The sequence below is a fragment of the Triplophysa dalaica genome, chromosome 5 (genome assembly GCF_015846415.1).
Source record: "Triplophysa dalaica isolate WHDGS20190420 chromosome 5, ASM1584641v1, whole genome shotgun sequence".
NCBI classification, from domain to species: domain Eukaryota; kingdom Metazoa; phylum Chordata; class Actinopteri; order Cypriniformes; family Nemacheilidae; genus Triplophysa; species Triplophysa dalaica.
Genome location: NC_079546.1, coordinates 27,291,019 through 27,305,955, shown reverse-complemented (window position 1 = coordinate 27,305,955; position 14,937 = coordinate 27,291,019). Strand labels below are relative to the sequence as shown.

The 14,937-nt window shown below is 35.3% G+C and overlaps 1 protein-coding gene across 7 annotated transcripts; it reads right to left on the bottom strand.

Annotated features, from left to right (window-relative positions):
- Positions 1–653: 653 nt before the first annotated feature.
- Positions 654–14,662, bottom strand: LOC130420704 (L-selectin-like). 7 transcript variants are annotated; one of them, XR_008906686.1, is made up of 7 exons: positions 14,638–14,662; positions 14,298–14,336; positions 11,256–11,609; positions 11,070–11,123; positions 9,370–9,537; positions 7,527–7,616; positions 654–1,985 (listed from the first exon to the last, which is right to left on the bottom strand). XR_008906686.1 is itself a non-coding variant. In XM_056748197.1 (7 exons), the coding sequence occupies exons 1-7, from the start codon at positions 14,642–14,644 to the stop codon at positions 1,486–1,488; spliced, it is 744 nt and encodes a 247-aa protein (XP_056604175.1). In that variant the 5' UTR covers positions 14,645–14,662; the 3' UTR covers positions 654–1,485. The 7 variants fall into 7 exon arrangements, 6 of the variants coding, with proteins under 6 accessions (XP_056604175.1, XP_056604177.1, XP_056604174.1 ...); XM_056748197.1 differs by lacking the exons at positions 7,527–7,616; positions 9,370–9,537 and having other exon boundaries at positions 654–1,497; positions 1,571–1,749; positions 1,887–1,985; XM_056748199.1 differs by lacking the exons at positions 7,527–7,616; positions 9,370–9,537 and having other exon boundaries at positions 654–1,488; positions 1,571–1,749; positions 1,887–1,985.
- Between the last annotated feature and the right edge of the window lie 275 nt (positions 14,663–14,937).

Genomic DNA, 14,937 nt, shown 5'->3' with positions numbered 1-14,937 from the left:
GCAGAGTTGTCTTTTAGCACCTTGAGACGCCTAAGACACACTCATTACGATGACAGACAACAGGCTTACTGGACTTGCCCCTATGAACATTTATCACAAGATTAAAATCAACAGAAAGTGCTTAAACTATTTGATGCGACCAGGAGGAGGAGAGTAATCTTCAAATAGGGGAGCAAAGTTATTCTATATTTGCGAGTGCAAGCACTGTATAGTCGGTGGGGGTAGTTCTTTGCATACCTTGAGATAAAATCCTACAGGCGGACTTCAGTATTTCTAAAATCCTGTGTACGGCCATGCTTATATCAGTGATATAGGTTTTCAATCATAAAATGATGGCATCAAAGAAACATTAAAAGTATGCACATCCAAAGCATCTTAGCCAGGTGCAAGATCAAAAATATACATCAAATAATGTAGTGTGCATTTACAGTATATGATGCTGTCCTATGACCGGCTTGCCTCATGAGCTCCAGCCCAACTAAATTAGTGAAATGACTCATCCTACACGCTTTGCATATCTCGATGTCATTCTTTGACTTGTATGTAAAATTATAGCAAAAGAGTAATTGGACTGTCCAACGTAACAAAGACATATGTGTAATTGAATAAATATGCAAAACAGCCTGACCACAAATATTCAAAAACAAACGGTGAAGAGTTAGCCGTTTTATTATTAACTGTGTATTTAAGCAGACATACCACAGTCTGTTATAACCGTCGTATGAAACATTTAAACTGGATCATGTTTCTGATTTTCCTGTTCAGCTGTACTGCGCTGAGAGCTTTTGATGTTCAGGCAAAAGTGGTCATGAAATTTGATGAATGTCCAAATTTTTTCTACATGAACATGGAACCGCAAGGAATAGATCAAAATTCCAAGAAAATTTGTCAGAAAATGGAAAACAAACCTTTTGCATTTGCTACTCTCTTTTCGACTTTTCACAAAATTCCCCTGTACAGTGCCTATTCATTTGATTCCAAATCCTTTCAAACAGATGGAACAACAAAAAGATGCGACCAATGGCACATTGAGCCACAGGTAACAGTAAGTTTTACTATTTAACAAATATATAAAATGTAAAACTCCGTTTTTCTAAATTATTTACATTTTAAACTGTTGTAATTGCAGATACATATGTAATACACTGTTAATGGATACACATTGATTTTATGAACACAGTGACATCTTAAATGTTCTCTGAAAAGAAGCTTGTGCATATTAACCGAATATATGTGTAACAACTGTGGTAAAGTTATATTTCTTTTGTAGATTTCTGGACCAAACACTGATCACATGATCCGTGAGAGCAAAGCTGAAAAGTTTGTCAATAAATATAAAGGAAGTCAAGCCATCACCGCTGACTACGAACACACGGGATATGATCGCGGACACCTGAACCCCAACGGTATCCAACGTGACGATGCCCGTCAGGCGACATTCACTCTGACCAACGCTGTGCCGATGGATGCTTGCTTCAACCGCATTCACTGGAAGATCTGGGAGGGTTATTTGCAAAGTTTTTTACAGAAAAAAATTGGTGATAAAAGTGATAAAGACGCGACAGCTTACATTGTCACAGGTACTGTACCCGGTAATAAGAAAATACCACAAGAGGACGACTGTGCTGTACCCAGTAATGAGGAAATACCACCAATGGACAAATTTAAACGGGTAACAGTTCCTTCTCACATCTGGACGGCTGTCTGTTATAAACATCACACAGATGACAAAAAGTCTTTTTCCTTTGGCTATTTAGGAGAAAACAAGCCAGAATTCAACATAAAGATCATGAGCGTTTCAGAGATGAATAAGGAGCTAAGTGTACTGTATGAATCCTCAGAAACTTCTTTTCAAATCTTTCATGGAAACTGTTTTAGTGACCAACCTTCATCTGAGGAGGCTGAAAACATTTTTTTTGGTCGAATTAAATTGCCAGAGTACCGGAACACTTGTAAAAGGGCCTGTAGTGACAGTGACACCACGCCTGCAAAGAAACATAGATTCAGTCGAGACATAACACACACATTGTTTTAAAACAAGAGGTGAGGAGTCAGATCATCCTTGTGCCACGTACAGAAATATATTAGTAGTGAAGCTTCTAGGAATCATGCAGCTATCCGATGTCAGTCAGTGAACAGTCTTAAAGAGTTTGTTATCAATGTTTATCTTTCAATACTGATCTATGCATGTGATTCATGTGTGTTTCATTGTAATCTGCTTGTATAATCTGACAAATAAAGCATAATAAAATGCCCTTTCCCTTTTTTGATTGAATCTCAAACCTAAATCAGATTAGTCTCATCCACAGGTGGAAAAATAAACAATAATGAACTTTCTAGTGTTTAATGTGGAATTATTCATTCAGTTTACGATATAGTTCCCACAGGGGCTGTATGGATCACAGTATATTATGTCTCTCTCTCACACACAGATGATCACCCTTCATAGTAGATTAGGAAACATTATTTTTATACATTTATTTGTTCTGTTGAACACCAAATGAGATGTTTTGAAGAGTGTAGCAAAGCAAACCTTTTCCTACTATGACAGTCAAAGATGTGCCAGAACTGAAAATTGTGAACATTCTTCAAAATATCTTTCTGTGTGTTATCAGAACAAAGTAATTAATACAGGTTTGAAACAACATGATGGTGAGTAAATGATGACAGAATTTTTAAATAAATGTTCTTCTTGGTGAATTTGACTGTAAAGGTTTCAAACCATAACATCTCTATTTTCTTTAAATCATTGAAACTGTCTGATAAATGATTCTTGTATCAGTATTAATTGGAGTTAATTTTTTTTTGAGCAACAATACGTTAAATGAAGCTTTAGATTTGATGACGCTTGTGTTCATATATGCCATGTTTGGTTAGATTAAAACGAACTCTGGTGCGATTACTCTGTTAGTGGGGTTTAATTGTGTCAGTGTTCACCCGCTTCGAGTGTTATCAGTCGATTGAATAGGTGTTGTCAGTGGTTATCAGCTGATTCATATTGGCCAGATGGGGCTGCTGCGTCTACTGGTGGGCTCAGAAGGCTGTTATCATCCATCCAAATGGCAAACCACATTTTCAAATACAAGAGAAGACTCCAGATCCAGACCCAGAGGAATCCAGCTCATCGGTGATCAAACATCTACTCGATAACGTGGTGACGTTGCGCTTTTCCCGCTTGATATTTTCACTCCCGCGTCATATTTCACTCACTTTCAGGTTAGACCATTTAAATGATAAACTGGACACTTAAGCTGTAAATAATTTGTCAATAAGTGAAACAAACGCAGAAAATGTGTTTTAATTGGCGTGACATGAGTATTGACATGACATAACGATATAAATTACTTCGTAGCCTGCGTTATACTAGTTACATGCTTTACGCAAGCATTAAAGTTTACTGTCTGAAGTTCAGTTTAAATTGCTCTGTAACTGTTCTATACTGTAAGACAGTTTACTGCATTTAATAATGTTAACGCTTCACTGAAGCTAACGTTTTATTATACTCGTATTGCGTGAAGTATTCAAACCCAAGACGTAATTTTATAGCAAATAAAGTTCTATGGGTTTAAGTGTGTATGTCTGTCTGTCTTTCTAATAGAGTCACCGAATACATAGACCTCATCTGTATCCCATGTTCACTGGTGTGTTTAAGTCTTTTAGGCTGTGATAAGATGTATGGGTTGCTGCTTGCTTTACACTGTAAAAAAGTAATACCTAGATCTAACTTATAAAAATTGAGGCAAGTGGCTGCATTGGACTTTTTAAGTTGAATCAACTTGTAGCCTTTTTTAAGTATAATAAACACTTTAATATTACTTAATACAAACGCAACAAAATCAAGTTGAGCTAACCCAGATAGCACATTTTTGCGGCCCAAATCTGGCCCACACCTTACTCCCCATACTTTACTAATCTGGCCCACATATGGCGTGGAATGATGGCCCTTGTGCGGTCCGCTCCAGATTTGGGCCACAGGCATGCCAAAGCTATGCCACATGTCAAACATCAAAACAAATAAAGCAGAACTGAACCAAATATAAACAACAGTTCATTTCAATTCTGGCCCAGATTATCCCAAAACCATCACCTTTCTGTGCTCCAGTTTGACAGAATTTGTATTGAGTTTCATTATTATTATAGTGATGATTGAGTTATTAGTGATGAACATCTGCTGTTAACAAACAGCGTCACTGCTGAAAAATATTTACCCAGAGAAACATAACAACTACAACCTGAAATACAGCCTGAAATACAACCCAGCTAACAAAAAAAATGTATAAGAACGTTCCTTAGAGGTTTTTCACTTGTCTGAATACGAAAAAAATGTTTTAAGCGTTTTAAGAAAGTTACCGTCATGGTGATCAGTGTTTCCTTGAGTTGGGATCTTGACCCCTGAGCAAATGTATGTTCGAACTGCTGAAAGTGCTCATAAAGTGCAATTGTCACGGCAGAGCAAATATGAACCTAACCAAATGGTATTGGTGAAACCTCTGTGATGTTATAGCTTGATTCAGAACTCATTTAGGTTGAGTGCTATGCTAAAGATCCTGAAAGGACATTGTAAAATCAGGAAATTTTACTGTTTTTAGATATCTAGAAAGATTTGTGAAAAACGGATGTATTTTTATCAAACAACATTTTAGAATCACACAGATATCAAGAATCAATGTATGAATCTCAGCAATGGTGAGAAACAATCAACTAACTCAGATAAGCGGATCAACCACAATGCATGCTGGGAATCAATCATTAGTTTTGTGCTATGATGTTACCCAGCATGCATCACAGCATGAAGTTTTCTTTTGTTTATTCTCACCATTGTTGAGATTCATAAACTGATTCTTCATGTCTGTGTGTCTAAATTCGGAGTATTTTCTTTTTTCAAAGAAGCTTTGGAGACTGAAAAATGTAATCAAACTCCCAGATGTTTTAATGTAATTTCCAGATCAGCAGCACAGTCATTTATTTAAATGTAAACATGGTAGATATCTCACTGACCACCAACCAACACCATTGATCAGAGCATCATTTCAATTTCTTTGACAAATGTACTTTATAAGTACATCTATGTTCAAGAGTAAATGTCAAGGGTCACGAGCCCAATTCAAGGAAACACTGATCACCATGATGGTGACTTTTGTCAGCTGGAAATTATCTTAAAACATAAAAAACTGACATTTTGAATATTTTAATAGGAACGTTCTTATAACAAACTTTTGTTAGCTGGGTTGTATTTCAGGTTGTAGTTGTTGTATTCCTCTCGGCAAATATATTTATATTTTGTGTACGTGTGTGGCCACATTTATTGCCTGTTTTGTAGTCGCTGTAAAAGTGACACTGGTTGACATTGAATAAATGTTATTGTCTTCGATCTATCTTCCCATCTTTTTCTTCTTCAATTGAATTTGTAGTTGTCATTGACAATGTCTGTTTATGTAAAGTTAATTACCGTAGTGCTTAGAATATAGACATTTAGATGTATTTGTTGATGTTATAGCCAGGACTCAATTAAAATGTTTATTCACATATGATTAGTTTAATTTTACTAAGAAAAATTAATGTTCATAATACCTAAATAAAATGATTACAGGTTACTTGTAGCAACCCATAAATAAGTCCCCTCTACCAATAAAAGTAGGTTTATCTAACTTAGGAACACTAGTACTATTAGTTAGCTCAACTTGATTTTGTTGCGTTTGTATTAAGTAATATTAAAGTGTTTATTATACTTAAAAAAGGCTGCAAGTTGATTCAACTTAAAAAGTCCAATGCAGCCACTTGCCTCACTTTTTATAAGTTAGATCTAGGTATTACTTTTTACAGTGTGCTCTAATAAATTGTTTTCGTCAATTAATTTTTAGAACATTTCTTGTACACAATAACCACATAAAAAGAAGTACCCAAATAAATTGAATTAGTTTTACCTAAAATATATTGTTTTATAAAAAACGGATATATTTTAAGTAAAGAGGAAGTATATTGGTACGTTTTAGTATTAAACAAATAAAATTAAGTAGATTAAAACCATTTAAATTAAATAAAACCTGCTTTGTGAGTGAAACACTTTTAACAGTATTGTGCACTTCTGGGTATTCTTTGCACACAAGGTGGAGTTTTATTCAACTCCGGTCCTGGAGGGCTAGTGATCTGCATAGTTTAGTTCCAACCCAAATCCAACACCCCTGCTCATCATTTTCTAGTCATCATGAACAAAGCCATTTTAGAATGAAAGCCTTTAGCAAAAACTCCATATCGGCTAATGCTACTGCGGGGGCTTCAGCGGTACGCAGGGAAGGAGACCAGAGGCTGTTTTTTTATGGACGTCAATGGATGGTTACGACAACAAGCAGGACTCACTTACAGCATCATCATAGAATTTAACAGTAATATTGAACAATGACTTTTAGGTTTCAGCAGTTATGTGAAAACTTGAATATATATTTAAAATATATTTCTTCTGTTGAATGAATCTAAAATGTTTCAATGAATTCATTTGAACTGTAATGACTTGTGACTGTTGGTGTAAAAGCAGTCGGGGTTTATCAGCGGCGGAGTCTGAGGTGCGGTCCAGACTTGCTGAGGGTCTGCTCCAGAGGTCTTTTCTCATGATGGCAAATTTTTTAAGGGGGTCATATACGAGATGCAGTTGTGTTGGGGTTGTGCAGACAAGAGACGAAGGAGATCTTGCACTTAAAACATTGGTAAGATATAGGCTTCTGATACATTTTGTTTACATTCACTTGGATGTAGTGACTGCGTGAGTTATTTTGAGCAAGACGTGAGTGGGAACGGCACGCTATGTAGAGAACTTATGCACACTGAATACATGATATAGACATGTTGTAGTTAACCAGCAGTCACTATTGGAAGTGCCGTTTATACTTTCTATTCTCCAGTAAGCTTACGGTCGGCTGAATGCCGCTCACTAAACAGTACAGATGCTGACAAAAGTGCAACGCTCGAATGCAGCAGTGGTGACGTGAAGTCAGAAGATCAAACTAAATATATTTTTTAAATATAGAGAGCACTCCATCCAGGGTGTATCCTGCCTTGATGCCCAATGACTCCTGAGACAGGCACAGGCTCCCCGTGACCCGAGGTCATTCGGATAAAGCGGTAGAAAATGGATGGATGGAAATATAGAGAGATTGTACTCACCCGGCTTCTGCTCCTGCAGTTAATGTGTGAACTAATGTTTACACTTAAAGAGAAAAGTTATAACATTACATGCCGTTTGACAATTTGGGGCCAGCATTATGTTTACTGTTGTATATGATGCACATGTTAAAAAAGGACTGAGAAAGAATGTGTATATGTCCTTTCACCATGAACCCATAAAGTATGACACACATGATTTGATTGTTCAGAGAAAACAGGAGAAAAAGGAGGAGAGGAAGAACAAGCGTAGAACCAAGCCTTCTGAAATCAATGAGCGATATGATTTCCAAAGCTACACAAATGATAAGGTTGATTCGTCACCAAGAACATATCAATAAAAGTGTACTTAAATATGAAGAGATAATAACCTTTGCTCTAGATTAGAAGTGACCACAGCCGAGGTTGATTCTTTGCACTGTAAAAAATGTTCCGTAATTTTTACGGAAAAATACCGGCAGCTGTGGTTACCAGTAAAATTCCGTAAAAAATACAGGAAAAGAATGTTAACAGCTTTGCAGTTTAAAACTTCAGGGCACAAACTTCAAACTGTGTATGAACTTAATACATTTGAGTCTTTTATATCAACAACATTTCTTTATAGAAAATGAAAACTTGGTCCAAATGCATAAAAGTGAAAACATAACATTTACTTAATTTATTTCTTTGTAATTCATTATTAAAGTCACTTTTAAACAAAGCAACATGCAAGCTTGACATCAGAATATCTTTGCCTGACCGTGAGTTAAACACAGACTCCACTCTTCATCTTAGTGGTGACCCACAAAACATTTAATATCAGAAAAGAAAAGAGAAAATACAAATTCCGTAGTTTTTACGGAAAAATACCGGCAGCTGTGGTTGCCAGTAAACTACCGTAAAATTACGGGAACATCCTGTTTTTATTCATCCAATCAATTCACAGTCGAAAACATGAGCCACACCCACTATTCATCTTGTAAATACGTCAGAATACTGGAGACGATCATCACTTCTGCTTCACAGGGACTGCAGCATAACAGCCATGACTTGATGCTTTATTGGTTTATTTAAAGTCACCGTTTTTGTGATCAGTGTTTGCTTTAGTTGGCCTCTTTCAGCCGTCATAAATAAGTTTACAGTTATCTTTGGGCTGCTGTGACATTGTTTTATATAAAACACAGTCTTGTAGCAAATCACATCAAATGAAAGTGTGATTAGGTATTTACTCTTTATCTGGGATGTTGTTTAATTACTAATTGTATTTTATTTACAAATGCCTCAATGAATCTATTTTTAAAATTCACATTTCATGCAACATTCAATCTAAAAAGTATTTGAACCGTTAAAAAGCTTGCATTTCGTCTTTGACTCAGACATCAAGAATCAGTGTATGAATCTCAACAGTGGTGACTAACAAATGAAAAGCTTACAGCCGCAATGCATGCTGGGAGTCATTGATGAGTTTTGTGCTTTGATGATACCCAGAATGCATTGCGTTTATCTTTAGAGGTTTTTTCTGTTGTCACCATTGTTGAGACAAACTGTTATATTCTAAATATCTGCTAGAACATTTATTATGTCTTAGATGTGCTGTTAAAGACATTCAGTATATTAATTAATTTCATTCAATATCCTAAATGAGGACAACAAGTAACTTTAAAGCACTAGCTAAACTCTTGAACATGTACTTAACCACCAACACAAATAATTTAATGAGTTAGCTTTACCTGAGCTTTCCAAACCACCTGAGTCAATGTGTTTCAACTCATAGATGTCAAAACTGGGGAAAGACTTCTTCCCATGGAAAGCAAAGGGTCAAGACCACAACTAAAGCAAACACTCATCACCATGTAAACTTGTGTTCATTTTCAATTAGAACTTTTGTAGACGTGCAACAGAAATAAAGTGACAGTGGTGTCTGTAAGTGAAGGTGATAAAAGTGTTTGGGTGTTTGAAAGAAACTCCTTGTGAAATCTTTGGAATTTCACTGTTCATTTCCCAGAGAATTTGACAATGTTATCCGTATTTTTATGGACGTTTTTTGACAACAGTTTTCTCTGTGAAAACTACAGAATTTTACTGTTAATTTCACAGCATTTTTTACAGGGTTTTTCCGTAAAAATAATGGAATTTTTGCTGTTAATTTTACAGACAATTTTACAGTGTTTTTCCGTATTTTTTACGGACACTTTCTGATAACAGGTTTTTTGTGTGAAAACAACAGGATTTTACCGTTAATTTCACGGGCATTTTTTACAGTGACACACACAGTGCCCACTGTTTGGGATCTGTTCTGAAAGCACAGAACTCTTGTGAGCTCAGTCACTGGTATTCCAGTAGAGGAGGTCTGACCGTCTGTACGCTCATAATTGGCTGAAAGGATTTTAATAGTTCCCTCGACTGTTGATAAAAAGTCACATTACAGACAAATGTGTTTGACAAATCTTTATTATCTCCAGAGGCGGACAATCCAGGGGCCAAAGAGTAAAAGTCCTGCCATATTTTTGTTTCACCCATGAACTCAGCAGCTGATTTCATCAGCGGAGGAACCAAAACATTCCTTTCAAGTCACAAGCAAGTCTCAAGTCCTCAAAGAGTTAATGTTAATGAGATAATTAAGTGAGTAATTAAATGATGATTGAGTGATGAACACCTGCTGTTAACAATCAACATCACTGAAGAAAAGAGAAACACAAGAACTACAACTGACTTCAGCCACAGCCTTGGATGACATCAGCTGAAAAAAAAAAACATTTTCACCATAATTGTGGTCAGTGTTCGCTTTAGTTGTGCTCTTGAGTCGTTCAGTAATAGGTTGTGGGTCTTTTTCTGTCTCTTCACTCAACCGAATGCTGGTATGTCGTGAGCGCACTGGTGTTCTCACAGACTCCCCACTTATGGTTATAAAGCACTTTAGGTGTACAGGAATACACAACCGAGCGTTATATAAATGGCTTATTTATACAAAGATACTTGCTTCTTAAATAATTACAATATTTTTTTCATGGCAAACATTTGTTCAATGCTGAATCAAATCTTGAAGGAACAGAATAGTTTGTATTTCTGGTTTAAATCTCTCTAGGTTTATGATCTGCATTTGGATATAAAAACCTCCTAAATCAATGGCACAATAAAGCTTCAATATTGGGATCAGTCTTTTAGACATGAACATTTATCATATGAACCTCAACAGTGGTGACAATTATAAGTCATACTGCATTGCCTGATGGGAGTTTTTCATGCATTGCAGCTTGAAGCATTTTGTTGAGCGTCACCATTGTTGAGCCTCATATGCTGGTTCTTGATGTCTGTCTAGAAGTTTTAATTTATCATGTGTTTTTTTGCTATTGAATTTTCTCACTGATACTTTTAGATAAACAGTTTGTTTAAACACAGAGTGTAAAAGGTTCATTATGCTAAACATTAACATGATTATGATCTAAAAGAAATATCTCGCCTGTAAACATTTCAGTGTTAGATCAACTCATCATATAAAATAAGTGAAGAATTACACACTTCACAGGACTGATCTCTCTGCTTTATAACAGTACATGAACTGATACAGTGCAAAATCTAACTATAGGGTCAAGAGTCCAACAAAAGCAAACACTGATCTCCATGATGGTGACATCATTTAACCAATAAAACGTCAACATCTCAATTACAGCAGGTGTTCATCACTAATGCTCAATCATCATTAAATTACTCACTTAATGATCTCATTAACATTAACTCTTTGAGGACTTGAGACTTGCTTGTGACTTGAAAGGAACGTTTTGGTTCCTCCGCTGATGAAATCAGCTGCTGAGTTCATGGGTGAAACAAAAATATGGCAGGACTTTTACTCTTTGGCCCCAGGATTGTCCGCCTCTGATTATCTCATCATGTTATGTTCCCTTTAATTCATTGGACAGAATACAAATGAAACTTACCACAGCTGAGAATTAAAGTCTGTGATTGACAGATAATTAAATCCTTTGATGCACCTAAAGTCAGAGATGAGAAGTGAGACAGAGATGAGAAGTCATCTGCCCCAGATGTGTTGTGTCTTAACTGTGATGTTTATTATTGTTTTCTTATGATCATGTTTTGTGAAGTGAAGGTTTGCTGTCACTCACCATTGTAGCAGATGAACTGTGACGGCACATTACAGTCCTGCTGAAGCCATTTTCCATTTCTCATAACAGCAGAATTATTTGTGTCAGTTGATGGTTCAGTTTCCCAGTTCAGATATTTCACAGCATCACCCAGAGACCACTTCCATTTATAAACACCTGTTCTCTTTAGTCCAATCCAGACATACACCACACTGTTATACACAGTCTTCTTCAGCTCGTTCATGTCATTGATGTTGTTGACTGTGGCCAGATCTGTGTAGTTCTCTCTGCAGTATGTCTGAGCTTCAGTCCAGTTCTTCTCAATGTTTATATAGTGATAGCGGCGCTGAATGCATTCAGATAATGAACAGAGAGCTGTGAAATAGAAAGAGAGAGTTTCTATTAAAACTAATTTACTCAGAACTGATCTTAGCAGGGATGGGTGTTCACCAACCAATCATCATTTACTGACACAACATTTGTATTGAAGAAGCAGATTTTGACAGATTTGAGCCTGTTAGTGTCTCAGAGAGATGAGCGCTCCAGTTGGTGACTCAGAATTAAATCACATTTTAATAGACATCAGACTTACACCATAAATATAATAGAGAAAACAACAGGAAATAATTCAGTCTGATGCAGTAAGATTTTTGAGTCGGCTGAATGATTGTTTTAATTTTTACCAAACTAAAATTTATTTGAATATGAACATTATTATGTGCTATTATACATAACATCACACTTTACACTTAGACGCGAACATTGAAATCGATAGGTTGAAATAACACATTATATTTTAGAGTGATATTTTTTGTGGTGTGGTAGATCACACCCTTGTCATAAAATTCAAGGATATATGTTGTAAATAAGTTGATTTTGGGCGGTTTTGTGTTAAGTATAAAATTGATTTGATATGTGGAAAAATGTCATTAACCAAACATTTATTTTCCCCACTAGGGCAGTAAATGGGGGACAAGAGCTGTTTGGTTACTGACATTCTTACAAATATCTTCCTTTGTGTTTATAAAAAATAAAGTGTTTTATACAGCCTTGGCACAACCTTAGGGTGAGTAAATGATGCTGGGGTCTATACTCTCTACTGTGTTATTAATGTCTGCATGTTTTGTGATATGCAGTGCTATGGCATCATATCTCAACTAACCAGTAGCAAACCCTCAGGGTCCTCAGATATGACCAAAGGGTATAAATAATAATATTTAAAAACTTTCAGGTATTATTTTTAATGAAGATTATTTGCTTTTCACTATTAGAACAGGTCTGTTCTGCCTGCTGCAGTTCTGCTCAGCTTATGACTGTAAAGTATAGCGGGAGTAATTTAAGAGCACAGATCAGTTTGCTCTCATGATGCTGTGATGTCATCCAATGAACAGTCTCTGCTATGAGGTAGAGGTCTAGCTATGAAAGAAATGATGATGACGGACTTTGTTTACAAGTCATTTGACCGTCAAATGTAAGTAATTTAGATATTTTTGGGCGGCGTGCTGTCTTTTTATCACGTTGTGTTGTAGGATAAAACGAGGCTAAAGGCACACCCTAAGGATTCTTTTTTTGCTTTTTACTACACCCATACTGTAAGATTGCAGAAAAAATATATATGTTTGTGTTAAACATTTATAGAGCAACAGATTTTATGTGAAAATAAATCCTAAATGGTTAATTGTGTTTATAAATTGTATTAATGTATGAGCATTGGGGTAAAAGGCACACAGTATATGCAATACTTAAGATGAAAGAATCTGGCTTTAATAATGTTCAAGCAAATACTTGTTAATTCTACTTGTTGTTTATTTGAAAGAATAAAATCATTATTTTTTGTTCAATAAATGTACTGACATTAATATTTCTTAATATCACAATACATCACAAATATTTAGAAAAAGTAAAGATTTTGAAAGCATTAAATATCTTATAATAATTTATTATAGATTTACAGTAGTAACAATAAGTGATATTGTAATGTCATATTTGAGAAATATAATGGTTTCATAATAAATATGGTGATTATCTCTGAGGTGGACACCCAAACGAATATGATATTTACCATCTGAATCTAACCATGTTGTGTCAATAAAGGGAAAGTTCATTCAGCTGTTAACTATCATGTTCATTTAGTGTGGGGGGATTAATGGAGTCAAAGGACCCTCGCTCAGAAATCAAAGTTTGTTACTGCATATAACAACATGTGTTCAGAAATCACTGACCAGACATCAAGAATCAGTGTATGAATCCAACAATAGTGACAATCAACAAATGTATGCCGGGTAATATCATAGTATAAAACTCATTCATGATTCCCAGCATGCATTGCGGTGAATCGGTTTATCTGAGTTTGATGATTGTCACCATTGTTGAGGTTTGTGTGATGAGTGTCGATGTCTAATTAGTGTGTCAACAAATCATGTTTTATTTTATTGTTCTAAAGTCATTTTACATTAATAAACTAGAACCTTGACATTAGTTATGAAAGCATTAACATTTATATTTTTGTTGTAATTTTATACTGGTTAAATCATTATCTTAAAATCAAGTATTCAAGACCACAAATGAAAACATGAAAACACTGATCACAATAATGTTTGTTTGTAGAAATTTTAACACGTTTTCTACTTTAATAGCGGGTGAAAAAGTGATATTGATTCAATGTAATTAACATTGACAAATCAACAATATTTAACATTGATTCAATGGTTACTTGCTGAATTCAGATCATTTAACTCAATTCATTTTAAACAATCTCAATCAATTCATTTACTTTCATTTGAAAACTAAAACTTGTCTTAAAAACCATTTTAACTTATTTTAACTTTACAGATGTCCCCAGTATTAGGCGTTCAGAAGATGTCATAAATAGACGTAGAAAAAACTTTCACTTTTGGCCCCTCAAGGGATATATTTTCACATCAACAAAGACCAATTTTGGATATGCCTTTGCTTGGGGGTGGGATACACGTAATAAAGTATTGACCCTTAAGAGAACAGTTATTAATGGTGTCAATTCTCCTGACATTTAAATCAAACATAGAACCAGAAACACAAACTCACCAATGACAAGCAGACTGAAATATAGAGTTTGAGCCATTTCTGAGGAAGAAACACATTGAAAAGCTCAAATGTACACTTCTGTTTGTTCACAATTTTGGCATCCAACATAAATTTGTTTGCAAATTTAAAATAGTGAGTATGACATAAACGTTTACTTAGTTTCTGTCATGTTTAAAAATCATTGAAGTTAAAAGTCAACATTTCTATCACTACTGTATCTCTTCAGAAAATCAGTTTCTCGATAAAGTTTCATTAAAAGTTATATTCAGATCAATTCACAAAAACAGAGTCATTTCAAAAGAATGATTTTAATATGAATGAGAATGTAAATAGTTCTTACTCTTCATCTCTTGTGTGTTTCTCTCCTGAATCTGCTGCTGTTTCTCTCTCTGTGTATGTTTATATGTCATTATATGAGATCTGATCTTCAGCACCTCCCATCATTTGGGTATTTCTCTAGAAATACTCATTTCCATAGTTTACATACTTTACATCCTGCTTATTTGTATACTTGCTCACCGACTTTCCTGTTGTCTATTATGTAATGAAAGAACTCAAACGAGAAGAAGCAAGGTGTGCGTTGCCTTATTTGCATAGTGTGATGTGTGTCAGCAAGTGAAGAAAAGATATCAGAAGACAC